At 44.0% G+C, this 27,360-nt stretch overlaps 1 protein-coding gene across 11 annotated transcripts in view; it reads right to left on the bottom strand.

The window, feature by feature from the left end:
* AUTS2 (activator of transcription and developmental regulator AUTS2) overlaps nucleotides 1-27,360 on the bottom strand; it is a 608,784-nt gene that overhangs the window by 230,076 nt on the left and 351,348 nt on the right. For all 11 annotated transcript variants that reach the window (XM_089493361.1, XM_089493360.1, XM_089493353.1 and 8 more), the window contains one exon: nucleotides 14,976-15,005. In XM_089493361.1, the coding sequence (XP_089349487.1) occupies nucleotides 14,976-15,005 (30 nt within the window). The remainder of the gene's footprint in view (nucleotides 1-14,975; nucleotides 15,006-27,360) is intronic.

Below are 27,360 nucleotides of genomic sequence, written 5' to 3'. Positions count from 1 at the left end.
GAATGGAGAAGGATGAAACGCAATGCTACGGGCGACGCAGGCTAGATGTTTCCCTTTATCTCTTGAAAGCTACAGAATACTTACATGAAAGCAAGGCTCCTCAAATATTTTGAAACCAGACCTAGGGACATAGGTCAGACTATTGTGCATCAAGGCCAGTGCCGCTTACTCTCCAGGGCCCCGCTAGTCATGCCACCTAATCCTTTCTTCGCCAGCAATGCCAGGAATTGAACCTTCTGCGTACAAAGCGCATGCCTTCTTTTTTGGAACATTCTGCACCTCCCGAGCCTTACCAACCTACCAAAAGGAATCCTTTTAGAAGGGAAGCGCATACATTTTTTAAAAACGAGGTGGTGTGGTGTGAAAAGGCCAGCTTTGGAAAGAGGATCAGAGATAGCAGGGGGAGAATATGCGGTTATATCTGTGGCCTAGAATCGTAGAATTGGAAGGGATCCCAAGGGCCTCCTTTGCCAAATGAGAATGTGCAACTGAAACACTCCTAAAAGGTGGTCATCCAGCTCTGTTTAGACGCCCAGAGAAGGAGAATCCACTACTCCCCGAGGCAGTCTAGTCCACTGTTGAATAGCTCTTACTTCCGCGGTCTTCTAGATGACATTCCTACAGATATGTAAAGATGACTACATACCACCTTTCAGTGTCCTCTTCTCCAAGCTAAATGCAGCCAGTGCTTGAAGTGGTTCCTCATAGAGTCTGGTACATACAATCATAGAATCATAGAATCCTAGAGTTGGAAGAGACCCCAAGGGCCATCCAGTCCAACCCCATTCTGCCATACAGGAACCCCTCCATCCAAGCATCCCTGACAGATGGCCATCCAGCCTCTCCTTAAAGACCTCCAAAGAAGGAGACTCCACTACATTCCTAGGAAGGAGTGTCTTCCACTGTCGAACAGCCCTTACTGTCAGGAAGGTCCTTCTAATGTTGAGCTCGCAGCTCTTTTCCTGGAGCTTGCATCCATTGTTCCGGGTCCTGTTCTCTGATACACAGGATAAGTTAAGTCCAACACATAGTAATATTCAAGTGCCAAGAATGAAGGAAAGGTCCATAGCTTAGTGGTAGAAGGTCTCTCTGCATAAAAGGTCCTATATTCAGACCAGGTCATCTCCAAGTGGAAGTATCAGGAGCACGGATTGAGAAGGATCTCTGTCTCAGATCCCGAAGACCAACTGCCAAACTAGACAGAAGGCATCTAGCAGATCAGTCTGTTTCTGGTAAATGTCATTTTTGCAGGTGTTCTTTCATATTCTCACTCCTTCCTGGCAACTCCCCATCCTTTTCAATGAAACAAGGCCCAAGTAGTGAGTGATGGGCTACTTGAAGTGATGAGCGGCTTAAATTCCACGATCTTTAGTTTTACCTGAAATACTGGAAAGGATATTTCAGAAAGACCAGTCAATACCAGGGGCAAATGGGTCATTTCAGAGCCAGCATGGTGCAGTGGTTTGAGTATTGGACTACGACTCTGGGAGACCAGGGTTCAAATCCCCTCTTGGCCATGGAAACCCAATGGGTGGCCTTGGGCAAGTCATACTCTCTTACTCTCAGAGGATGGCAATGGCAAACCCCCTCTGAAGGAACATGTCAAGAAAACCCCATGATAGTTTCACCTTAGTTGTTGTGTGCCTTCACCTCCGTAGTGAAGGCACACAACAACAACAAGACTTAATGGTTGCATTTTTCTCTAAAGGTGGTAACATATAGACACTATAACAAACAGACTTAAATCTCATGCTGCCAACTTCTTTCTTTAGTTAGTCTCAAATGTGCTACAAGATCTCTCTACATAACATGGTAACATATATTACTCTATATCAGTGGTTCCCAACCTGTGGGTTGGGAACCCCTTTGGGGGTCGAATGACCCTTTCATGGGGGTCGCCTAAGAACATTGGGAAACACCCATTTAATTACAGTTATGAAGTAGCAATGAAAATAATTTCATGCGTTTGGGTCACCACAACCTGAAGAACTGTATTAAAGGGTCGCGGCATTAGGAAGGTTGGGAACCACTGCTGTACATGCTTATGTAAAATATGATTATCCATCGCCCGGTGCAAACTGCCCCAAAAGGGCGACCTGGCGGTGGCCTGTTTGCCTGCAGAAGGACACCCGGCGTTCCTCTGCCCCAAAAAGAACCTGGGAAAAACGGGTTCTTTTTAGGACGGCACATGCATGTCTATATGCTATACGTCTATACACATCTATATGCTGCACATCGCTGACGTCAAGTGTGGAACGGAGGCCGCCATTAGGCCACCGCTGTGATGATGTGCTAGAGTTCCGGAGTGTGCGCTTGATGCACTCTGGAACCCTAGTATCGGCGGTGGCCCATATTTGCCTGAATAGTCCAACCTGACCTAGCATTAAAAGGATTTCTGTTCCTTTCAATTTGATTCTTAATTCTGATACCTTGCACTCTCTCCTTGTTTAAGAAACATTTCAATATTTTTAACCTTCTTACAAACCACAGGAAAGCCCTCGGCGATCTCCCACAGAAGTTCTTAGTAGAAGGTTAAAAAGGAAAGGAGAGAAAGGTTAAAGTACGCAGGGCCTCTCCTTCTCGGGAGAGAAACGGTCGGATAGGTGAGGGTTTTTTCCTTTCCTTTTCTTCCAAGAGAACCATTTCCTGCCAGAGAATGCAGGAACAGAGAGAGGCGAGAGAGAGAGAAAGCGTAGGCTCCTCTCTTCGAAACAAAGCTATACTTCCAGTCTTCTCGGTTTGGCAGAAAGGCTAGAAAGCCTTAATGAGAAACCTTGAATCCAGAAAGCATAATAGGCCAGGGGATTCAGAACACACACATGCGCGCACATGCACACAGAGAGAGAGATTTCATTTTCCCACTAATGAGAGACCTGGGTCACAAGTTACAGCGTTCTTTAGATTCGCTGCTTGGAAGAGACCCTACTCAAAAGCCCCTGAAACGTAAGCAAAAGAAGCCCTGCTTGGAAGGCGGTTAGGACGGAATAAATGATGCAGTTTCAAGAAGACTGTAAAAAGGGAGAGCGAGAAACCTCTGATGATGATGAGTAACACACATCCTTTAGAAGAGCTGGTTAAAATTATACCTGGGGTGTTCTTTGAAGGCAGAACTTTTAGCAGAGCTGGTTAAAATTATACCCGGGGTGTTACTTAAAGGTAGAAGCGGTTGCAAAGGGAGGTTCATACTCCTCGGTGGCCTCTCCCTGCTTGGATTACTTAGCTGTGTATCTCCCACTGGTGAACAAGTCCACAGAGTAATGGGAACAGGCTAACTAATGCTGATGCTCAAAGTCAATGGCAGGTTGCTCCACTTCTGGACAGACCTTCCCATTTCCATTCTTATAAGGTTGACTCTGTCTTATAGGCCTGTTACAGACTGCCAAAATAAAGCTGCTTCGGGTCTCTTTGGAGGTATGCTATTTAAATGACGCATGGGTCCTAAGAGTCTGGAGGTTGCGCCAAAGCCACACTCCATTCCTAAGCACTGGAAAGCTGCTTGGGGTCTCTTTGGAGGTATGCTGTTTAAATGATGCATGCATCCTAATAATCCGGAAGCTGCACCAAAGCTGGACTCCAGTGCTTAGGAATGGAGTGTGGCTTTGGCGCAACCTCCGGACTCTTAGGACCTATGTGTCATTTAAATAGCATACCTCCAAAGAGACCCGAAGCAGCTTTATTTTGGCAGTCTGTAACAGGCCATTCTCTACTATTCCTAAGTGCAAATATAATGTGAGGCAGATATACCTTACGCCTTTCAGGCACTAAATTAGCACATGGAGAGGTTTGTTTGGCCAGCTCCACTGCCACCTGGTTCCTTGAATATATGCATCATGTTCATTGGAAATAGTCCCCCCTTCCTATACAGATATAAACAAGCGTTCTTACCCAGAGAAAAATTCTGATCAACCCAACCAGGATCTACCTTCATGAGATCACCTTCCAACAAACTTCCAGTGGATATTCTTCAAGGTGATCTCCCTGAGATCACCATCCAACAATCTTCCAATGGATATCTATCAAGGGAATATGACAATGATGCAAAACAATGGTGGTGTGGGAGGCAGGATAATACTCTCCATATATTTATATAAGGATCATACAGGACACTCAGGAATTTTTTCTAATGTTAATTCTGAATATGAAGCATATAGATTATTAAGACACTGTGTTTGTAGCATTTTACCAACTTTTATAATAATAATATATTATATGGACATTGATAGGAAACTTTGGCAAGAAGTGCAAATTTGGGGACAGGTGAAAACTCTATATGCTTCATATTTAACATTAGAAAAAATTCCTGGGTGTCCTGTATGATCCTTATATAAATATATGGAGAGTATTATCCTGCCTCCTACATCACCATTGTTTTGCATCATTGTCATATTCCCTTGATAGATATCCATTGGAAGATTGTTGGATGGTGATCTCAGGGAGATCAATCTGCTTCTGGTCTTGCTTTTTTGCAAACAGAATGGAGTTTTTCCACCTTCTGCTTCCAATTATGTAGTCTATTTGATTTCTCCATTGGCAATCAGGTGGTGTCCATATATATCAATGTCCAAGTTGCTTTTTGGGTCGCTTGGCGTTTGCAATGAACAAACTGTTGGCTTTGCACAATTCACTCAGGTTCCTCCTTTATTTCGTGATCCTAGGCCAAATTCTCCTAACCATCTTTGATCCTGCTCTATTTCCTATTTTTGCATTCCACCTATGATGAATAAGAAACCCTGTTTTGGTGTGCGATCAGTCTGCTCCAGGTCTCCAGCATATCATCTTTCAATCTCACCTTCTACCTCTGTAATTGGAGCATGAATATGGACTAAGGTTATATGGATGGGCTTTCTTTGAAATCATATTGATGTGATTCGGTCAGACTTTCCATAATAGCCTTTGACCGCTTTGGCTGCATTTCTCCTCCTTATGAGTCGGGTACATCGTCCCAAATAAATCTGTGACGATCAAAGAAACACGTTGTAATGAGATAACCTCCGGAAAGCTGTGGGTTTTCCCCTCCCTTCCCAAATGTGCTTTGTAAGAAAGGCCTTCCTTCTGTGAATGGGTGGTTCAGAATGATTTCCGCTCCATCAAAACAGACTTTAGGTTGCGGCAACTCCTGTTTCCACTTGCTTCAAGAAAATGGCTGCTTGATGCCATTTGCCATAAGTGGATGTTAATTAATGCTAAATTATAAAAGAATTTTTGTTGAATTGGATATGACATCTACATTAATAGCCAGTGAGTTCATTCAGATTAATGTTATCACAGTCATTAAGTGCTGGGATTTATAATCATTTGCCAAGGCTGCTAACTGAAAGCTCTTTAGTCTGATTTTTCCCCCCCCCCATGAACAGAAACAAGCATAAAATGTAATGGAAGTCTGTCATTAATATAAATAAGTATTTGGTTACATATAAATAGGAGTCTTTCTCTTGTGCTCAACCTCTTTTTGTCTCTGAACGGATATGAAGCCATTGTCTTTGTTCGTGGCACATTGCATATGTCAATGCAAAGGTTCTTGCACATATAACAAAAGGAATCGTCTCAGGAAGACTTTTGAACCCAGGGAAAGTGTCTTTAGGTAAGCAGATTGGTTGCTTTCACATATTAGCACTAACTGATCACTGTAAAGCTATCAATGACTTGTAACAATCACCCAGACTTTTCAAAATTTAGGGTAACAGACGTAACTTGTTCCTTTCTGGACCCTACTGCACTATATATAGGAAGCTTATAGGAAGAAAATCAACTCATTTCAAATGAGTGCTAGAAAAGAGTTCTACAGATAACATTGGCCTGTTACAGACTGCCAAAATAAAGCTGCTTGGGGTCTCTTTGGAGGTATGCTGTTTAAATGATGCACGCATCCGAAGAATCCGGAAGCTGCACCAAAGCTGCCCTCCAGTGCTTAGGAATGGAGTGTGGCTTTGGCGCGACCTCTGGACTCTTAGGACCCATGCATCATTTAAATAGCATGCCTCCAAAGAGACCCAAAGCAGCTTTATTTTGGCAGTCTGTAATAGGCCATGGACTCTTGAAAATACAAATAAGTGGGTTCCAGAGCAAATCCAACATGAACTTTTCCTAGAAGCCAAGATGACCACAAGTTGAACAGGAGTCAACATTGTGTGATGCGGCAGATAAAAAGGCCAATGCGATTTTAGGCTGCATCAATAGAAGTATAGGGTCTAGATCAAGGGACGTAATAGTGCCACCGTATTCTGCTTTGGTCAGGCTTCACCTGGAATATTATGTCCAGTTCTGGGCACCACAATTTATAAAGGACATTGAGAAACTGGAGCGTGTCCAAAGGAGGGCGACCAAAATGGTGACACGTCTGGAAGCCATGAAGCCCTATGAGGAATGCCTTAGGGACCTGGGGATGTTTAGCCTGGAGAAGAGAAGGTTAAGAGGTGATATGATAGCCCTGTTTAAATACTTGAACGGATGTCATATTGAGGAGGGAGCAAGCTTGTTTTCTGCTGCTCCAGAGACTAGGACCTGGAACAATGGATGCAAGCTCCAGGAAAAGAGATCCCAGCTCAACATTAGGAAGGACTTTCTGACAGTAAGGGTTGTTTGACTCCCTCAGAGATTGTAATGGAGTCTTCCAACTTTGAACTTTATCGCAATGGGGTTAAAACATTTCCCAGTGCGTTCTAATGTGCCCGCGCGCATGGAACGTGACGGAAACGCGATGGGGTTTTGAAACAGTTCTCAGAAATGGCGTCCCCTGGAACGCAACGGGAACACAATTGGAATGCCCGGCGGCAAAGGCAGCATTCCAGTGTGCAGTAAAATGTGGTCCTTGGACCCATCGCGTTCCCATCATGTTCTGTGAGCGCCCCCGCACGGGCACATTAGGACGCACTGAGGAACGTTTTAACCCCAGTGCAATAAACGTCTTCTATTCTATTCTATGACTAAACTGAGACTGTCCTACTTTTGCCATATCATGAGAAGACATGACTCACTAGAAAAAGCAATCATTTGTTAAATCAGAAGGCAGTAAGAAAATAGGAAGGCTGCATTCCAGATGGATAGACTCTATCAAGGAAGCCATGGCCCTTTATGGGGTCACCATAAATCAAAGTCATCTTCACGACAGTAAACAACAAAAAATACAACAGAGACTTGATGGGATGACTCCCATGACTGTACTATAACAATGGAAGAACCTAGTCTGGTCAAAAAGAATAGACTGGGAAGAAAAGGAGGTTGAATAGCATTATATGTCAAAGAGAAAATCACTTGTACAGAAACCCGCACAAATGAACAGACTGGACCAGTTGAGAGCAAGTTAAATGAAGAAGGAAAATAAACACAATATTGTGGCAGGAGTTTAAAAGGCCACCAAACGAAGATGAAGTTGGCCACCGGAATCAAAGCAATTGGTACTTCAGGAACTTCATGGTCAAGTGATCATGCAATGCTAGAACTTGTCATTTGGGGACAGGCCAAAGAAGAGTATAGTCAAGCACAAACCTCAGATTTCAAGAAAGCTTATTTTACCAAGCTCAGGGCAACGCTGTGTGGAATCCCATGGCTAGAGATGCTAAAGGAAAAGGATCGCCAACATGGGTGAGATTTCACAAAGAAGGAGCTGCGAAAGTTGAACGTCCGTTATTAAAAATGCTAGACGAGAAGCATTTTGGAGTTGGCATCCCCCCCCCCCCCCAGATTTTGGAATACATGAGCAGCACAGAACATACCTGCACTGTATTTGTGAGCTGAAGAGAGACATGAGCCTGCAGAGAGATGTAAGGATCTGTGGCAAGAGATGCGGCTGTACACCAAGCACTACTCTTGGATTTCCAATATTTCACAGATCCTGAGTCTCTCTCTCCAGCCTTGTGATTTTTTGCTCCCAGCCACTTGCTTCTGCCTTTGAGTCTGTGGCTGCAGTGCTCCTGCTACTTGGACCCGGAGCAATGGATGCAAGAGATTCCACCTCAACATTAGGAGGAACTTCCTGAGAGTAAGGGCTGTTCGACAGTGAAAAGGTGGAATCTCCTTCTTTGGAGGGCTTTAAACAGAGATTGGATGGCCACCTGTTGTGTATGCTTTGATTGAGAGTTCCTGCATCTCAGAGGCTAGGACTGGATGGCCCTTGGGATCTCTTCCAACTCTACAATTCTAACATGGTGATGCAGTGGTTAAGTGCTGGTACCACAGCCATAAGGTTGCACTTGCTGTTGCTGTTGCTATTGATATTTTGCTTCAGCTTCCACACCAAACAAAGGACTGTATACTTCCATGCACCTGCCGAGACTTTGGCAAGGAAACCGGATTGCAAATCATGTTAACCTAAATGATTTGAAATCTTCAGAGCCAGTCAAAATGTATCCCAGACTACTGAAAATACTTGCTGATGTAGGACCCGGAGCAATGGATGCAAGCTCCAGGAAAAGAGATTCCAGCTCAACATTAGGAGGAACTTCCTGACAGTAAGGGCTGTTCGACAGTGGAATACTCTTCCTTGGAGTGTAGTGGAGTCTCCCTCCTTGGAGGTCTTCAAACGGAGGCTGGATGGCCATCTGTCGGGGATGCTTTGATCTGGATTTCCTGCATGGCAGAATGGGGTTGGACTGGATGTCCTTTGGGGCTCTTCCAACTCTATGATTCTATGATTCTATGGCCTGTTACAGACTGCCAAAATAAAGCTGCTTGGGGTCTCTTTGGAGGTATGCAGTTTAAATGATGCATGCGTCCTAAGAGTCCAGAAGCTGCACCAAAGCTGCACTCTGGTGCTGAGGAATGGAGTGTGGCTTTGGCGCGACCTCCGGACTCTTAGGACCCTTGCATCATTTAAACAGCATACCTCCAAAGAGACCCAAAGCAGCTTTATTTTGGCAGTCTGGAACAGGCCAAAGATTCTAGGTGAGTCAGTTAGAATGGATTATACAAGAATCTGTCTTCAAGTATCTTTTTGACAATGCATCGATCAGTAGGAACCAGCGTGTTTTATCAATAACAAATCCTGCCAAACTAATCTTATATCTTTGTTTAAACTAGGTTACTAGTTTAGTAGAGTGTGGGAATGCTGTAAATGTCATTTATCTAGATTTCAGCAAAGCATTTGATAACGTCCCCGGTAATATTTTAAGTTGGGAGCTGATTAAAAATGGAATAGATGGAAACCCTGTCAGAGGGATCCATAATTGGTTGGGAAATGATGCTCAAAGAGTCATCTTCAATAATAGCGCTTCAAACTGGAGGTCTAAACTTTAAAGTGCTCTATCTGGATGGAAGCCTCAGGGTTCTTTCCTAGGACCATTGCTCTGCAACATTTGGAAGCAATTATTGAGCTGATGGGGAATCCTTATCAAGTTTGTAGCCGACGCACAACTGGGAGGGATGGCTAACGCATTGGAAGACAGGGACAGAATTCAAGAGGATCTTGATAAACTAGAAGCTCAGGCAGAAATTAATACAATGAAATCCAAGAGAGAGAAATACAAAAGTCTACATTGAGGTCACAAAACAAAACAAATGCACAGATCCTTCTCTGGATGGAGGAATCCATTGCTCAATAGTACAATGTGGGAAAAAAGACATTGCAATTATTATTGATCAGAAGTTGAATATGATCCACCAATGTGAAATGTGGCAAAGGAGGTGAATACTACTTTAGCTTGCATTAATGGAAGCATGATTTCCAGGTTGAGGGAACTAATAGTCCCCTTATATTCTGCGTTCGGTTTTGGGCACTGCGTTCGGTTTTGGGCACCCCATTTTAGGAAGGACATAGGCAGGTTAGAGCAGGTTCAAAGGCAGAGAGGATGCTAACAGGTATGGCGAACAAAGGATATAAGGAAAGGTTGAAGGAACTGGACTTGTTCCGCTTGTGAAGAGAAGCTTGAGAAGCGACATGATCACACTCTTTAAATACCTCAATACCTTCTCCCCCGTCCACTTTCCCTTCATTATTCCAAACCACCTCTATTACCTTTCTTTATTTTTTCTATCGTTTTCAAAAATTAAACACTTAAATTGCAGCTCAATAGTTCTGGAATTGCATGGGGGGGGGGGGAAAGAGGGGGGGACAAAAACCCTAAAGGCATGATGGACAGGGAGAGGTCACACTGGTGATTCGGGTTACGTGATTAAGAGAGGTGCGATGATGGTTACCTAGAAAGTGGTATGTTCCCACTGTACTCTTCCTTGCACGACTAGTGCAAGAATCAGGCCTGTGTGGAAGTCCTAAGACATGCTCTTGTTAAATCTGCCCACTTGCCCTTCTCCTCAGTTGTCACTGTCTCCTTCTCTACGTTGCATTAGAAATCCCATTCTGTAAAAATTCCAGATCTAAGCTGGCAGGGTTAAGTGGCACCCACAGCTATTTTGTCCCCCAATCCCCAGCTGAATGTCAAAATGCTGTTGTGCGTATCTTCACTACAGCATGCACAGATCCCCTGAAGCTGAGTTGCAACCATGAAGCTGAGTCATAACTATGGATGGGCACAAAGAAGTCATAGAATCCTAGAGTTGGAAGAGACCGCAAGGGCCATCCAGTCCAACCCTGTGCCATGCAGGAACTCTCAATCAAAGCATCCCCATCGACAGATGGCCATCCGGCCTCTGTTTAGAGACCTCCAACTTCCAGTATCCTAAACCCAGATTTGCTAAAATTACTTGTTGCAGGCATGATAGCCAGCACACGACTAGGAAATTCTGAGAACGGGAGCCCCAAAAGTTATTTTTTAAAGTACTAGGTTAAAATTATACACGACCACATATGGCAAAGTGGCATTCATGGCAAAGTAGAAGGGATTGGGGGAGAAGACCAAAACACAAGTCACACCTGCACTATTTTAAATCCATTTGCATATCTTGCTATAGCAATAGCAATAGCAAGTACATTTCTATACCGCTTTTCAGTGAACTAGCATTGCAAAACTAGCAGTTTACAATGTGTAAGCCAATTGCCCTCAACAAGTTGAAACCTATGAAGGATGGAAGGTGAGTGGACTCTGGAGCCCCTTAAGGAAAAAAGGGAAAAGAAAGGGTAGTCTCTTTAAAATCATGGCATAAAATTATACTTCTAGCCCTAACATATGTCTGAAGATGGCTGATACGATGAAGGACTCTCTCTGAATCTCTATGAGATAGGAAATCTTCCTAATTTTTCTGTTATGACAAATCAACTGAAGGTATCAGCCTCCGTGCCCAAAAAATACAGTGCGCCCTTGCATTACGCGGGGGATCTGTTCTGGACTTCCCTGCGTAAATCAAATTATGCATATGCTCGAGCCCCATTTAAATGAACGGGGTTCGTGCACACGGTGGCGCACTCCCCATTAGTCCCTATGGGACGTGCCGCCCCTTTCTCCCTGTGCGGCTTTTAGCGTACCCTGAAAGCCGCGTAAAGCACGCACACGGATGACACGGGCGCACCGTACAATGAACCTTCAGTGTTACGTTAAGCACTTCTTTTCGCCTGTTGGAACTTTCCCACCATTTGTTTTATTTCAGGCAACCTGGGTTCTAGTATTAATGTGGGGAAGGGAGCTTCGCTCTGTCTACATTCTTCACATTGTGCACAATTCTGCACACTTCTAGCACATCCCCTGTTGCTTGCTTTGTACTTCCGCCTGCCTTCCTGACAGCTTAGGCTAATGCTGCAGGACAGCCTTGCACTGCAGGGGTAAAATGACAAGGAAAGGAGAAGAAAGAGCAGAGCCTCTTTGGGCGACTGACATTGAGTACCCTTGGTTTGGCACTTAGGTCCTTGGAGGTATCTGTCACTATGCTTGCCTGGAACGCACGCCGGAGTTGGGGAACTTGCTGGAGAAGCTAGTAAAAATTTAATGCACTCTGTAGTGCGGTCATGTCATATTCACTCATGGCAAATAATCCCTGATGCCTGCAGAGGTAAAATGGAGCTGTAACGTGCTCGCCTCCTAACCCAAGCTGACAGCAATGATGTACGACTACCATTAGCGGAAAATATCACTTCAACTAACCCATGATCCAGCTCCGCTAAGGGTCATATTATCCATGAGGAACAAATTACATTCCCAGAGTAAATACAAATTTTCAACATAAAATGGGCACCAAAAAGGAGTAAGGTACGGCGGGGAAGAAGGCATTACGACAACATGTTGCTGAGTCACAAAAGGCAAAATGGTCCATCCATCAGATTTTTGAATAGGTACTTCAAAGTGTGAAAACCCACATCTTCCCTCCTCCTCATCCCACCTACTCCATTGACTAAACACGAAAAACAATAAGGCAAAGGTATGAATAACAATAAATACTAGAAAACAGCCAGAACGTCAGTATTATGAGCAACTGTAACTACAGGCAATTACAATCATGTGAAGTCGAAGGCTTTCATGGCCGGCATCCATAGTTTTTTGTGGGTTTTGGGGGCTATGGGGCCATGTTCGAGAAGAGTTTATTCCTGATGTTTCGCCAGCATCTATGGTTGGCATCTTCAGAGAATGCTGGCATGGAAGAGAGTTGGGTACACTCTCTGAAGATGCCAGCCACAGATGCTGGCGAAACATCAGGAATAAACTCTTCTCGAACATGGCCACATAGCCCCCCAAAACCTCATCTCTGTATACTAATATTTATCTTTCATTATAACCTCTGCTTCATTTTTCAACCTCCAACAGGTAGGTACAAAGGATAGAATCTATTGAGAATGCTCCAGCTCTGGATCCCCTACGTCAAACTATGGGTTGGACTAGATCAGTGATGGCGAACCTATGGCACGCGTGCCACAGGTGGCACTCAGAGCCCTCTCTGTGGGCACATGTGCTATCGTCCCAGCACAGAGTTTGTTACTAGAAAGCCAGAGGGACATGGCACTTTGCAATAAATAAGTGGGTTTTGGGTTGCAGTTTGGGCACTCGGCCTCAAAAAGGTTCACCATCACTGGACTAGATCATCTTTCCCCGACATGATACCCTCCAGATGCTGCTGGACTACAACTTCCATCATTCCTGGTCAGATCATTCCATCCTGGTTCAGATTAATGGGGGGGAAATGCATATAGAAGGCACCAGTTTCCTCACCCCTAATTTAAACTGAAGTGCCTACAATTTCATCTGTTATCATATTTTGAGGGACTTCCTCCTCCCCTTAAATGTTAAAAACACCTTTGGTTTTCTGACGCTTCCCCATGCACTCCGAAGAAAGATCCAAGGGATCGCCGCTTGTCTGAATGAAAAGAAATTCCAACTTGTCAGTTAAACAAAGGAATAACACACAGCTTCTCTTTACAGTGTGTGCTTTACCTGTCAACCAACAGACCATTATCATGTCACGCCAGACTGCTCTTTTCTCCAGGTCACTTTGTTTAAAGTGACATGGATAATGCACATGGCAGTGAGCTGACAGATTCGACCGTCCTTCGGAGAATTAAAAAAGAAAAGGAAAAGGAAAGACAAATGCCTGTTCTTATCTGTGGTCCACGCCTTGCTCTATCGTCTAAGTTAGGCAGAACATGATTTCTCCCGGGAGCCCTTTTTTCATTTCCTGATTTTAAAGAAATCAAATAAGCACCATTTGTCTTCATCTGAATATGCTTGACCCGTTCAAATGATGATGATGTGTCTCTTTTTCCCCCTCTTTAGAACAGGCAACGCACGCTGAATTCACAATGAATGCACAAGACACTTAGATCTCTAGTGAGGACTACTAAGGAAGGCTGTGTTAAATATCTACACACCCGTCTGTATATGCATTCTCTTGCAAGTACCTCATTTAAAAGGGAACATTAAAAAGGGGGAATGAATGAATTTGCCGTCACTAAGGATGCTACAAAATTGTCATGTGAAAGAAACTGAGGCCTGTTCCAGACTGCCAAAATAAAGCTGCTTTGGGTCTCTTTGGAGGCATGCTATATAAATGATGCATGGGTCCTAAGAGTCCGGAGGTCGCGCCAAAGCCACACTCCATTCCTAAGCACCGGAGTGCAGCTTTGGTGCAGCTTCCGGATTCTTAGGATGCATGCATCATTTAAAGAGCATGCCTCCAAAGAGACCCAAAGCAGCTTTATTTTGGCAGTCTGGAACAGGCCATAGTCTCCAAAATGCAGTTAAGGAGAAGAGACACACCAGGTTTTCACTACAAGGAGGCTTTTAAGTACGTTGGGACCATGGAATTTAAGTGCCTAGATTCTTAAGGAAAGGGTTTATCAGAAGATCCAAATTCTGTATCGACATATACACCTCCATATATCCTTCTCTGAAAATGCTGAATGGAGTTGGTCAAATTCTGGAGAGAGGTATTTGTCATGATACAGTCAATCACCATCAGTTATTGATTAGTAAATGAAATGTAGTCATATACTGTGGATAAAAATATGACATTCCCGTTTCAAGATAAGTTTTTTCCATTTAAGAAACTATCACATCAACAGATATTGTTATAGAAGTTATCGGCTGTATGCTATTGACTTGTACTTCAAATACAGAACTGACCTAAAAGCACATTTCCCTTCTATTATGGCTTTCGATACAACCTCCATTGCATAGGTATCTTTTTTTGCTGTGAAATGATGAGATGGGTGTATAACACAGTTCATTTTACATTGCCTTTTGAGACGTTATCGGCCACCGTGTGTTTCGAAAAGAAGTATTACAAAGTGTATTGTTCATCGTATGTGCAACCAAAAATATACACAAGATATAGTAAGGTTTAAAGAAACATGGAAATAGGAAGACCCAATACCACAAGGGAAAAAAAACCCTTTCATTTCATTTCAAAAGATGACTAGAACCATACTGTAGTCTTTAAAATAACAAAAACAACAGTTATAGATTTCTTTAAAGCAATGAAAGTGATAGAGTAAAGTGAAATGTTGAACCTGGGGATCCCTAAACCTCCAGAACATCAACATCTCCACATTGATTCAGTGCTGCATATTACCCTTTCATCAGTCTCTAAGACATACACAACATCGAAAAGGACAGAAACAACCAGGAGAAAGCAATATGTGCAACGCAGAAGCCAACCCCTACCTTTTCTTCTTGATCGCTGTCGCTGTCACACTGCAAGGGAAACAAAAGCGTCGATTAAAATAATAACCAAAGTAAAAGTGTATGAACAAAGTATTATAAGCTAAGAAAGCTTCAAACAAAAGAAGAGTGGGTTCTACATAGACATAGAACATTGTCCACACATTGAAAAGGGTCCACCTCTATTGAAGGCCAACTTCAGGGACACAGACTCATGGATAACCACCATCATGCGAGGGAATTTGGTCCATCTTCTGGGACACCTTGCGTCTCACTTTTAGCCCATTGCACTCTCATAATTTATTAGCTATACTTTTGTCTCGTGTTTCTATGAGCTATTTTTCGTTAGCCGCAATCTATTTGATGGGGTGGCTTACACTGATAATATTCTCTCTTTGACAGATGCAGTCTAAGGCTCACCCTTGACATCCTAACCTAAAGCAGTTTTGGGTGGTTGGAAGTTCATTCATGTGTACAAAGAATGTCTAATCTGCCTTTCGAAAGACACAAAGTCCTTAGAGCTTACAAAATAATGAACACCATCTCAAAAGACAGTTGCAACGACACCACTTTAACTGCCATGTCTCAGTGCTATGGAATTCTGGGATATATAGTTTTGTGAGATATTTAGCCTTCTCTCTCAGAGAGCCCTGGTGCCACAACAAACTACAAACCCCAGGATTCCAGAGGATGGAGCCATTAAAGCAGTATCAAACTGCATTAATTCTGCAATGCATCAGTAGCCCAGGAGACAGCATTTTAAATCTACATTAAGTTAGATGCTGGTTTTGATGCTTTACATTGTCAATGACTGGAGTATAGAGGTGGATAAAGCTATTCACACAGAGTCAGATGGGAAGGCCCACTGGAAGAGATCCATCTGGACAGCTTTCTTGAAAGTATCTCAAGTGGTAATGTGACGGATCTCTTCCGGCAGGTCATTCCATAATTTTGGAGCGGTTGAAACAAAGGTCCTCTGGGAAGTGGACACCAATCTGGTCTTATGTGATTGTAATAACTGGGCTTTAAAGGTAATAACCAACACCTTGCACTGCTCTTGGAAGCTAATCGGCAGCCAGTGAAGATTTTTTAATACAGGTGTTATATGGTCCAACCTTGATGTATTGGTGACCACTCTGGTTGCCATATTTTGGATCAACTGAAGCTTCCAAACTTGGCACAAGGGTAGCCCCATGTAGAGCGCATTGCAGAAATCCAGACGGGAGGTTACCACGATGGCAGGCCTCAGGCTGGGAGGCTAATGCAAAAGAGGATTAATGTCTGCTAATTGGTGATCATTGTCTGCTGCCATCAGCACAGAACAATCCACATGCAAATCACTCCTGCATTCCCAGGCTCACACAGTGTGTGTGTGTGTGTGTGTGTGTGTGTGTGTGTGTGTGTGTATATATATATATATATATATATATATATATATATACACCCACTTTTTCTAGGCAAGCATTCTCTGAAGATGCCAGCCACAGATGCTGGTGAAACATCAGGAAGAAACTCTTCTAGAACATGGCCACAGAGCCCGAAAAGACCCACAAAAAACCATGGATGCTGGTCATGAAAGCCTTCAACTTCACAATCTCATCTCATAATTCATTAGATTTCACTGTGAACCAACCCAATCCGAATTTGTCCATGCAATGTTTTCCTTCATTGCGGTAGCACTGCAGAGTGAGCTCGCAGCAACGCATTCCCCAGGAACTGCCATTTCCGTTGCCAATGTATTATGTCTCCCTGCCTCTTCTGACAGTCCAGTTTTAATTTCAAGGTCCACTTAATTCCTCCATCAAATCATTACTAGTATACCCAGCAGCACCTTGTCTCCAGAGCGAAGCATATGGCAAAGGATTGAGACCGAGAGGTGCCCATTATGGAATCAATACAGGTGCCAAGCTGATTAAAGAGAGAGAAGGGAGAGAGCCCAGTCTCCCTTCTTGCCCACTCTCCGACAGCTTTGTGCTTTGGCAAGCCGAGGGATTGCAAGGGAAAGTCCAACCACTGCTACATCACATAACGCCTTGGCGAGAAAGCAGGTCCCATTTGCAGTATTCAATTCCCAAAGTGACTCAAGGGTTTAGGAGATCTCTCAGTACACTTGGACCATCCAATTCGCAACTTGGCTCTCCAGAGCTTGCTGGACCAGCATCTGGCAGAGGAGAACAACAGTCAAGCTGACCCTCCAGCTCATAAATTATGCAAAGGCAATAAACACGCTTGGCAAACAGCTCCTAACATTCATTCCATTTTGGCTCCTTGCAAAAATGCCATGGACCCAGGAGGCATAGCTAGGCATCTCCAAAAACAGTTTATGAGGAAAGCCCCCAGCTGCGAAGAGGATCTCTGTCCTGAGATTGTGAGACGGTATGTGCGAAGTTATGTGTCGGCGCATTACCAGACACACAAAAGGAAGGCCTTTTCCACACTGCATTATCCATACAAGAAATTTACGGTCACAGAGAGGTGATGATGGCCACTAGCTTAGATCGCTTTCAAGGAGGACGAAGAAAATACAGGCGGACAAGTCTGGCAATGGCTGCCAGATATGCAGCATTACTAACAACGACAAAAGGCCATTACTTCAATAAAAGGTATATTAAACATAAATTTAGAAATAGTCACTATAATTTAACTAGAAATTAATGCTTTCATTTAAATATACATACAGTTTATTTCACTACTGTAGGGAAGACTAAGATCAAGTGACCTGCTATCCAGGACCTAATAGTTGCTAGGCAAATTCAAGACCCTTGCACTCCTCTTTCTTCCTCTGAGATGTTTTGGCCACTACAAAAACAGTATACTCTTCTAATTGTAATATGTTTGAGATATTATATATTTAGCTGCAAAAATGAGACAGTGATCAGAAAATCCTAAGACAGGTCCACCTTAGGGTTGCCATACGTTGGAAATGACTTAAAGGCACGCAACAACAATTGATCTCCATTTAGCTAACACTGAAATTGGAAACAGCTTCCGGATGACAAGGTTAGTTTAGTTCAGGAGAGCTGCAAAAAGAAGTCACATCTTGAAAGTGACTGCCAAAGGTCAGAGGGGGACAGCATCAGAAGGAAACTTACCACCCAGAATCAAATCACATTTTTGCATTACATATCTTAATACTGGACTTCCACGGTATTCCCTCTATTTCTGATGGGTGCTATCTTCACACAGACACTGTGGCGATCTGCAGCAGTGGGGACAGAGGCTTCCATGTCAATGGCTCTGGAACTCCCTTCCCAGAGAGGTTAGGTTGGCACCCTTTCAGACATGCAAAGACTTTTTCTATTCTGAAACACATTTGATGGGCGATTGCCTGCCCAGGGGCAAGTCCGCTATGCCAACGAAAGACATAACACAGATATTTGGAGGCAAATGGCCACAACTGTTTATCGATTACAGCTACCGTCAGTTGGTGCATGCATGGGATGGGATCTGGGCATCGGCCAGCCCGCCTGGTGCCTGATGAAACTAAACCTCTGGCCTCCGGGGAATGGAAGTGGAGATACAGGGACTCACCCATCCAGATGTCCTCCAAGGTGAGGTGCCAGACATGCCACCAGCCAGGGACGTAGCCAGGATTTTAGGAAGGGGGGGGGGTCCAGATTAAGTGCCACCATTATAATGGGGCTTGGGCGCAGCAGCACACACCATTCATTTTTCTAATGGAAAGGGGGGGTCCAGACCCCAAGAACCCCCCCCTTGGCTACGTCCCTGCACCAGCCCCCCATCTGGGCCTGCCATGTCTGGTGCACATCCCTCCCCAGGTCCCATAAGGGGACTTCCCTTTGCCACAGAGGCCACTGGGAGGAAGAAGCAGCCATGGCTACCACTCTGCTCTGCTCCCTCCCCAGGTGGCCAAATCGGTTGTGGATAAGTACCTGCACCCCCATTTATACAAGACATATCTAAGGAGTTGATTGCATTGCCTTTACTCCTGTGATAGACCCAGGATGTAACTTTTGGAAAATCCCATCCTTGAAAAGATGCGGGAGAAACCCGGAGAAGCCCGAGTTCAATATGGGCTGGGTACTGCCTGGTGATGGGAAAATGCAGTAAGATCAACTTTCTTAAAGTTCTGGTCTATCATGGGAGCAAAGGCAATGCAATCAACTCTTTAAACAATGCGATGGACATTGCTAACGGTTGTGTTGCTTTATGTATGTGTGTTTTAACAATGTGTGTTTTAACCTAGTTTTAATTTTTTTCCTTAGTGTTCCTAGTATTTTAACTTTTGTATCTTGTGGGATTTTTTAACAATGTTTTCTTTAATTCTTAATCTGGGAAAATGTGGGATATAGAAATAACAGTGGTGATGATGGTGATGGTGGCGGTGATGGTGCTGGTGGTGATGATGGTGGTGGTGGTGGTGATGATGATGATGGTGGTGGTGGTGGTGATGATGGTGGTGGTGGTGATGATTATGATGGTGGTGGTGGTGATTATGATGATGATGATGGTGGTGGTGGTGGTGATGATGATGATGGTGGTGGCGGCGATGATGGTGGTGGTGGTGGTGATGATGATGGTGATGGTGGTGATGATTATGATGGTGGTGGTGGTGGTGGTGATTATGATGATGATGGTGGTGGTGGTGGCAGCGGTGATGATGGTGGTGGTGGTGGTGATGATGATGGTGATGGTGATGATGATGATGGTGGTGGCGGCGGTGATGATGGTGGTGGTGATGATGATGGTGGTGGTGGTGATGATTATGGTGGTGGTGATTATGATGATGATGATGGTGGTGGTGGTGGTGGTGGTGATGATGATGGTGATGGTGGTGGTGATGATGGTGGTGGTGGCGGCGGCGGTGATGATGGTGGTGGTGGTGGTGATGATGATGGTGGTGGTGGTGATTATGATGATGTCATGGATCTAATGAATCTGCTGTGGGTTTTATTCCACACTTTACATGAGCTATCCAAAGTTTCTGAACCTATTTGGGAATCAGGTATCTTAAACCACTGTTTTAACACCCAGAGCAGATTCATAGCTCACCCCCTGCCCCTAGCATGGAAGCAACTAGCCATCCTTGATCAGCCAGCAGAGAACTCCAAAATGTTAAAGAAATGTCTACAAAAGAAACTGGGAAGGAGGGAGGAAAGAGAGGACCCAACCCCAACAACCCCTAACTCACTGAGGACCAGGTCTCTTTTAACAAAGCACACACAAAAGGCGGAAAAGAGAATCCCTTTCCAGGGGGAAAGGATCAATACCAGGGCTTATTCCTCATAAATCAGGTCTGTCAAAGCACATGGGTTAACATGAAATAAAGCCAAACAAAGAGTAGAGGAAGCAAAGAAACGCCTGGGTGATGCAGAGAGAATAAAAGGCAAAACATGCGCTGGGTTAAAATAATATGCAAGGCCTTGATGTCTCTCTCTTTCACCCCCGACATGTTGTGATCCATAAAAATCACACCGAACATTTGCCTCTTTCTTCTCGGTCTGTGAAGCCAATTGCTCTGATTGCAGCGATATGAGATTGCCAGGATGACTTGCCCTTGCTTGCGGAGCAAATGGAACATGCTAATAGAACTTATCACATTACCCGATGCAGAAGTGCCAGAGCTCATTACTTTAAGATAAAGGGATATCATTGCGGACAGGAAGCAGGATTGACTTTCGGAGGCCCGACTTGATGATGATTTAATCAACTGCTCTCTTTCACTTCTCATCTCTGCGCCTGTCGGCTTCGCAGGTGCCGTTAAATGAGACACTCAGAAAGGGAGCGCCGGGAGAGAAATTGCTGTCATTACTTCTCAAGAAAGGAAGTATGCAAATCCTCGACAGACAAATTGCGTTCATAATGGGCCCAGTAAAATACAAGGAGCATGCTTGACAGGTGAGGGCAAGTTATTTGTATGTCCTTAAAGGAAAGCAACTGTCCTCATTTAGATATTCTGCTGGGGGTGGAGGGAGAGCAAGTGAAAGCCCTACTGGACCAGGGAAATGGAAAGGCCGCCCTCGGAGGTGATGCTAGGAGCCCTGATGGCGCAGTGGTTAAATGCCTATACTGCAGCTCAAGGATTGTGAGTTCAATACCAGCCAGGGGCTCAGGGGCGACTCAGCCTGGCATCCTTCCGTAGGATGCTAAAATGAGTACCCAGCTTGTTGGGGGCAATTAGCTTGCACACGTTGTAAACCACTTAGGGAATTCTTAAGTGCACTGATAAGTGGTATAGAAATGTGGATGTAGTATATCTTGATTTCAGTAAGGCCTTTGACAAAGTTCCCCATGACATTCTTGCAAACACGCTTGTAAAATGTGGGCTAGACAAGGCAACTGTTACATGGATTTGTAATTGGTTGACCGGCCGAATCCAAAGGGTGCCCATCAATGGCTCCTTTTCATCCTGGAGAGAAGTGACCAGTGGGGTCCCACAGGGCTCTGTCCTGGTCCCAGTGCTATTCAACATCTTTATCAATGACCTGGATGACAGAATTGGAGGCATACTTATCAAATTTGCAGATGACACCAAATTAGGGGGAATAGCTAATACCCCAGAGGACAGGATCAAGATTCAAAATGACCTGAATAGACTAGAAAGCTGGGCCAAAGCTAACAAATGAAATTCAACACAGAGAAATGTAAAGTACTGCACTTAAGGTGGAAAAATGAAATGCACAGATATAGGATTATGAGGGACACCTGGCTGAATGAGATTTATATATGTGAAAGGGATGAATCCAAGTAGTCCACAAGTTGAACATGAGTCAACAGTGTGATGCGGCAGCTAACAAGGCCAATGCAATTTTAGGCTGCATCAATAAAAGTATAGTGTCTAGATCAAGAGAATAGTGCCACTCTATTCTGCTTTGGTCAGATCCCACCAGGAATATTGTGTTCAGTTCTGGACCCCACAATTCAAAAAGGAGGTTGAGAAACTGGAACGCGTCCAAAGGAGGGTGACTAAAATGGTGAAGGGTCTGGAAACCATGTCCTATGAGGAAAGACTTAGGGAGCTGGGGATGTTTAGCCTGGAGAAGAGACGGTTAAGAGGTGATATGATAGCCTTGTTTAAGTATTTGAAGAGATGTCATATTGAGGAGGGAGCAAGCTTGTTTTCTGCTGCTGCAGAGAAAAGGACCCAGAACAATGGATGCAAGCTCCAGGAAAAGAGATTCCAGTTCAACATTAAGAGGAACTTCCTGAGAGTAAGGGCTGTTCGACAGTGGAATAAACTCCTTCCTCGGAGTGTAGTCGAGTCTCCTTCTTTGGAGGTCTTCAAACGGAGGCTGGATGGCCATCTGTCAGGGATGATTTGATTGAGAGTTCCTGCATAGCAGAATGAGGTTGGACTGGATGGCCCTTGCAGTCTCATCCAACTCTATGATTCTAATAATAATAACAATATAAGCTAATAAAATCTTACCTATTAAATACTGGTAGTGGGTGCCCTCTGGTACCCTGGCTTTATGGATAACATCTGTTTAAATTATTTTTACTGATGGTATCCCATGAGGTTTGGTTCTAGGACCTCCGGGGAACCAAAATCCATGGATGCCGAAGCCCCATTATATGCAATGGCATAGCAAAATGGCAGCCTTTATATAAAAGAGCAAAATCAAGGTTTGCTTTTTGGTGAATATTTTAGAACCGTGGCTCATTGACTCTGCAGATGCTGATATGGATTCACTGTATTCAATGGGACTTGAACGTTGGGAGGGGGGTGTCAACCAGGAGATTGGTTTGTATGCATGCTGCCTGTTAGATTTACAGTAATCCTTGCATAGTCAATTTGAATTATCAATCACCCCAAGAAGATCAGATCCGCCATAAATAATAAAGAGCCAAATAGATCACAACTATGCCAGTAATGAATGATAAGGCAAGAAGGAGAAGGGAAAATAGAAAGAGGAAAATATATTTTATCAGATAGAGCCCGACGCCTGAGTGCGTTTCTCATGTTAATACAACTAGATTCAGGCAAATTTAAATAGAAGTCCAAAAACCTGTCGGTTGTGTAAATAAATCACTCTGTCTGTACATATTTATATCTGACTCTAGTTTAGCTAAGATTCACACTTGGAATGAAGAAGTGTATTTTTTTCCCTTTGTTTTTTTCCCCATTTTAATATATGCACTTTTAAATCAAGGTGCAAAGTGCTATATATCTTTTATTATTCAGGATCTAATGCACTAATGCAGTTTAGAGCCACGTTCTATTGAGAGTCTATGAGTCTATGAGAGGCCAGGAAAACCCTATAAAATTCATGGGGTTGGCATGTGACTTGCATACTTGCACATGCATAATAATAATAATAATATAATAATAATTATTATATTATTAATAATGCATTATTATTATTATTATTATTATTATTATTATTATTTTGTATCCCGCCTCTCCCTGTATTGGATCGAGGCAGGTAACAACAAACATAAGAACAATAAAAATAAAGCACAACAAACCACAAGTAAAAACATATAAAATCCAATTCCCTATCTCCCTCCCGCCTTAAAATACCATTAAAAACGACAATCTATATTTCCATGACTCACATAGACATCGATATTTCCATGACTTGCTTTTGGTCAGATTGGGTGTATCAAGGCACACTGGAAATTCCCTTAAAGCACACCAGAGTGCTGGTCCATCTCAGCCCCTATGGCAGTGATGGCGAACCTATGGCACGCGTGCCAGAGGTGGCACTTGGAGCCCTCTCTGTGGGCACACATGCTGTCACCCTCGCACAGAGTTTGCCAGAGTTCCTTACTAGGAAGCCAGAGGGACGTGGCACTTCGCAATAAATAAGCGGGGTCTGGGTTGCAGTTTGGGCACTCGGTTTGTAAAAGGTTCGCCACCACTGCCCACTATGGCGTCATCTGGAAGTAGCTCTTTGGCATGTCAGGCAGATAGGAGTCTTTTCGGTCACTTTTTATCTTTCTAACTGGAGTCTAGGGGTACAATGGGTGCATGCAAGCCTTGAGTTTACCATTCAGCTGGAGACGTGTTTGATTTGTCCCCAGTTAGTCCAGGACTGGTGCTTATAAGACCAACACCTAAACACAGAAATAGGACTCGCCACCCTCTCATGGCCTTTACAGTGGCAAAAAACTGATTCAAAGGCTTGCCAGATATCCAGAGCAGGTTTTGAAGGTACAGGAGGACTGTATGAACGTGGAGGATTGTTATTGCTATTGTTGTTGGAAGGTATGCACCAGGGACGTAGCCAGGATTTTAGGAAGGGGGGGTCCAGACTAAGTGCCACCATTATAATGGGGCTTGGGTGCGGCGGTGCAGCAGCACACACCATTCATTTTTCTAATGGAAGGGAGGGTCCGGACCCCAAGGTCCCCCCCTTGGCAACGTCCCTGTATGCACCCATCCCTGTTCTATATTATCTGTAATAGACCTGTGCATCATGAATAACACACACGCGCACGCATGCACGTTCGCATGCACGCATGCACGCGCGTCTACAAATTTTATTCTTTCTTTTCTTTCTCTTTCTTTTCGATCTCACAAAATTTCTCTGGGTCACATAAACCAAAAACCCATTGGGTATTTTTCCCCCTCCTCGTGATGCTCCTTCATAGTTCTCAGAACGAGTATTTAATTGTTTCTAATTTAATTATTCTGTAGAGATTTTATTTTTAATGAAGCAAACCTGGCAGTAGAGATGGCCATTACTCCAAATCCTGAGTGCCAAGATGATTAAAATTTTTGTTAACAACTCTGTGCAGAAACTAAAAACCTCTCTCTCTCTCTCTCTCTTTAAAAATATCTCATTTCATTTGTAGGCGAGATTTTTATTTGCATGCTTGGATGATTCAAATGTTCCTCTAAAGGTTTAGCGTCTAAAAATGTGAACTTTGATAGCTGCCCTGGATGTGCATGAAAGTGGACACATTCTTTTACTTACCACACTTGGCTGCCTTCCCCACCTAAAATCTAAACTGTGGTGGCAGCAGCCACTGATGCTCAGAAGGATTAGCAGAGGCAAAGCCAACCGGAAGCAGAACTAACAACATCTAGAACTTTATTGCACACCTTTTTTTTGCCTGTTACGGGAACTGGAAATGCGACCATCCAAAAACAGATTTTATCGCATGTTAAAGCGTCCTCCAAAAGGCCCCGTTCCGTCCCCTGGTGCCAAGCCGTGCCCGTTCAGTGCTGACGGGCGCCATTTTCTGACCCGACCAGAACATTCATGTGCCTCAGCACTGAATGGGGACGGCTTGGCACTGGGGGACAAAACGGGGCCTTTTGGAGGATGCTTCGGCGTGTGATAAAATCTGTTTTTCGCTGGTCGCGCATGCGCACATGAACATCCCCTTCCAGTTCCCGTAACAGGCAAAAAAAGATGTGCGATAAAGTTCGTAGTTTGTGATACAATATCCTCCTTTGCAAAATCTAAGTTGGTAGATATGTAGTTAGATAATGCCCCATCTGCACTAACAACATTATGGGCCGGTACAGATAGGCCAAAATAAAGCAGCTTCGGGTCACTTTGGAGGCATGCTGTTTAAATGACACACGCATCTTAAGAGGCCAGAAGCTGTGCCAAAACTCCAGTCCTTAGGTGGCTTTGGCGTGGCTTTGGCATGGCTTCTGGCCTCTTAGGACGCATGCCTCATTTAAACAGCATACCTCCAAAGTGACCCAAAGCAGCTTTATTTTGGCCTGTCTGTACTGGCTCTATATATCATGTGCAAAACTGTGGCTGTAATCCTATACACACTAACTGGGGAGGAATCATAGAATCACAGAGTTGGAAGAGGCCTCAAGGACCATCAAGTCCAAGTCCCCGACATGCAGGAATACACAATCAAAGTACCCCAAACAGATGGCCATCCCAGCTCTGTTTAAAAACTTTCAAAGAAGGAGAACCCACCACTTTCCACGGTGGCATATTCCTCTATCATACAACTCTTATTGTAAGGATGCTGCTTCCTAGTGTTTAGGTTTCATCTCTTTTCCAGCAGTTTGAGCCCATTGCTCTGGAGGTGCTCCATCTTTAGTATGACATCCTTTCAAATCTTTATGCCATCTCTGAATCTTCTCTTCTCCAGGATAAACATACCCATTTCCCTAAGCTGCTCCTGATAGGGCTTTATGGTGTTTCCAGACCTTTCACCATTTTGGTCGCCTTCCTCTAGACACGTTCCAGCTTGTCAACATCCTTTTTGAATTGCGGTGCCCAGGAAATCCCAATGAACTTATTTCTCAGGAAATAGGATTTCTTCCTTATCTCCGGCTCGAGTCTAACCCAAGAAGGAAGAGGCCACTACCTTTTAAATCGGATCGCAATTCGGTGTGAACCAGTTCAAACGATTTTGGTTCCCACTTAAATCAATTTGCTGAAGTGATTCCAAGAGGGGGGCTATGCACCCGACCCATTCAACCCATTTTTTGACGCTGATTTTTTGCCGCGTCTTTTTCACCAAACCGATTTGACACAAGTGTGAACAATGAGCGGATCAGAATCAATTCAAATTTGCCCTTCGGCCAGCTGGAGCCAAATCGGTTTGGATCGATTCATTTGCGAAGGAGAACCACAAGTGGGTTATTTTGATGCCAGAAAAGGACAGAAAATGCGATCAGGGAAAATATAGTGGGAACCACACTCCGATGTCGAATTTATCCATCAATTCGGATCGCACACCGATTTATCTGTAAGTGGGAATGAAGCTCCAGTACGATCCACTGTAATGTAAAGCCATATGAAAATGGAGCAATTGCAGACAAAGATCCAAATATTTGACATAAAATTAGGGTACCGGATTACAGCACAAGGTTTATTAATTATAGAACATGGAACAGTGGATGCAAGATACAGGATAAGAGATTCCACTTCAACATTAGGAGGAACATCCTGAGAGTAAGGGCTGTTCGACAGTGGAACAGACTCCTTCCTCGGAGCGCAGCGGAGTCTCCTTCCTTGGAGGTCTTCAAACAGAGGCTGGATGGCCATCTGTCTGGGATGCTTTGATTTTGAATTCTTGCACTGCAGAATGGGGTTGGACTGGATGGCCCTTGTGGTCTCTTCCAACTCTATGATTCTATGTTCTATGTTCTATGTTCATGTTATTGTTGTTTTTTTCTAGGCTAGTAGCAAAAGCTTCTAGCCAGCAATTCCGACATGCCTCCTAATGATGGGGGACACCTGGCTGAAGGAGACTACATGTGAAAGGAATCTAGGAGTCCAAGTAGACCACAAGTTGAACATGAGTCAACAGTGTGATGCGGCAGCTAAAAAGGCCAATGCAATTTTAGGCTACATCAATAGAAGTATAGTGTCTAGATCAAGAGAAATAATAGTGCCACTCTATTCTGCTTTGGTCAGGGCTCACCTGGAATATTGTGTCCAGTTCTGGGTGCCACAATTCAAAAAGGACTTTGAGAAACTGGAGCCATGTGTCCAAA

This window comes from Sceloporus occidentalis, unplaced genomic scaffold (genome assembly GCF_023333645.1).
Source record: "Sceloporus occidentalis isolate IW3139 unplaced genomic scaffold, rSceOcc1.0.p SCAF_64, whole genome shotgun sequence".
Taxonomy (NCBI): domain Eukaryota; kingdom Metazoa; phylum Chordata; class Lepidosauria; order Squamata; family Phrynosomatidae; genus Sceloporus; species Sceloporus occidentalis.
Note: the sequence above shows the minus strand (reverse complement) of the source record. Positions and strands in the feature narration are given on the sequence as shown.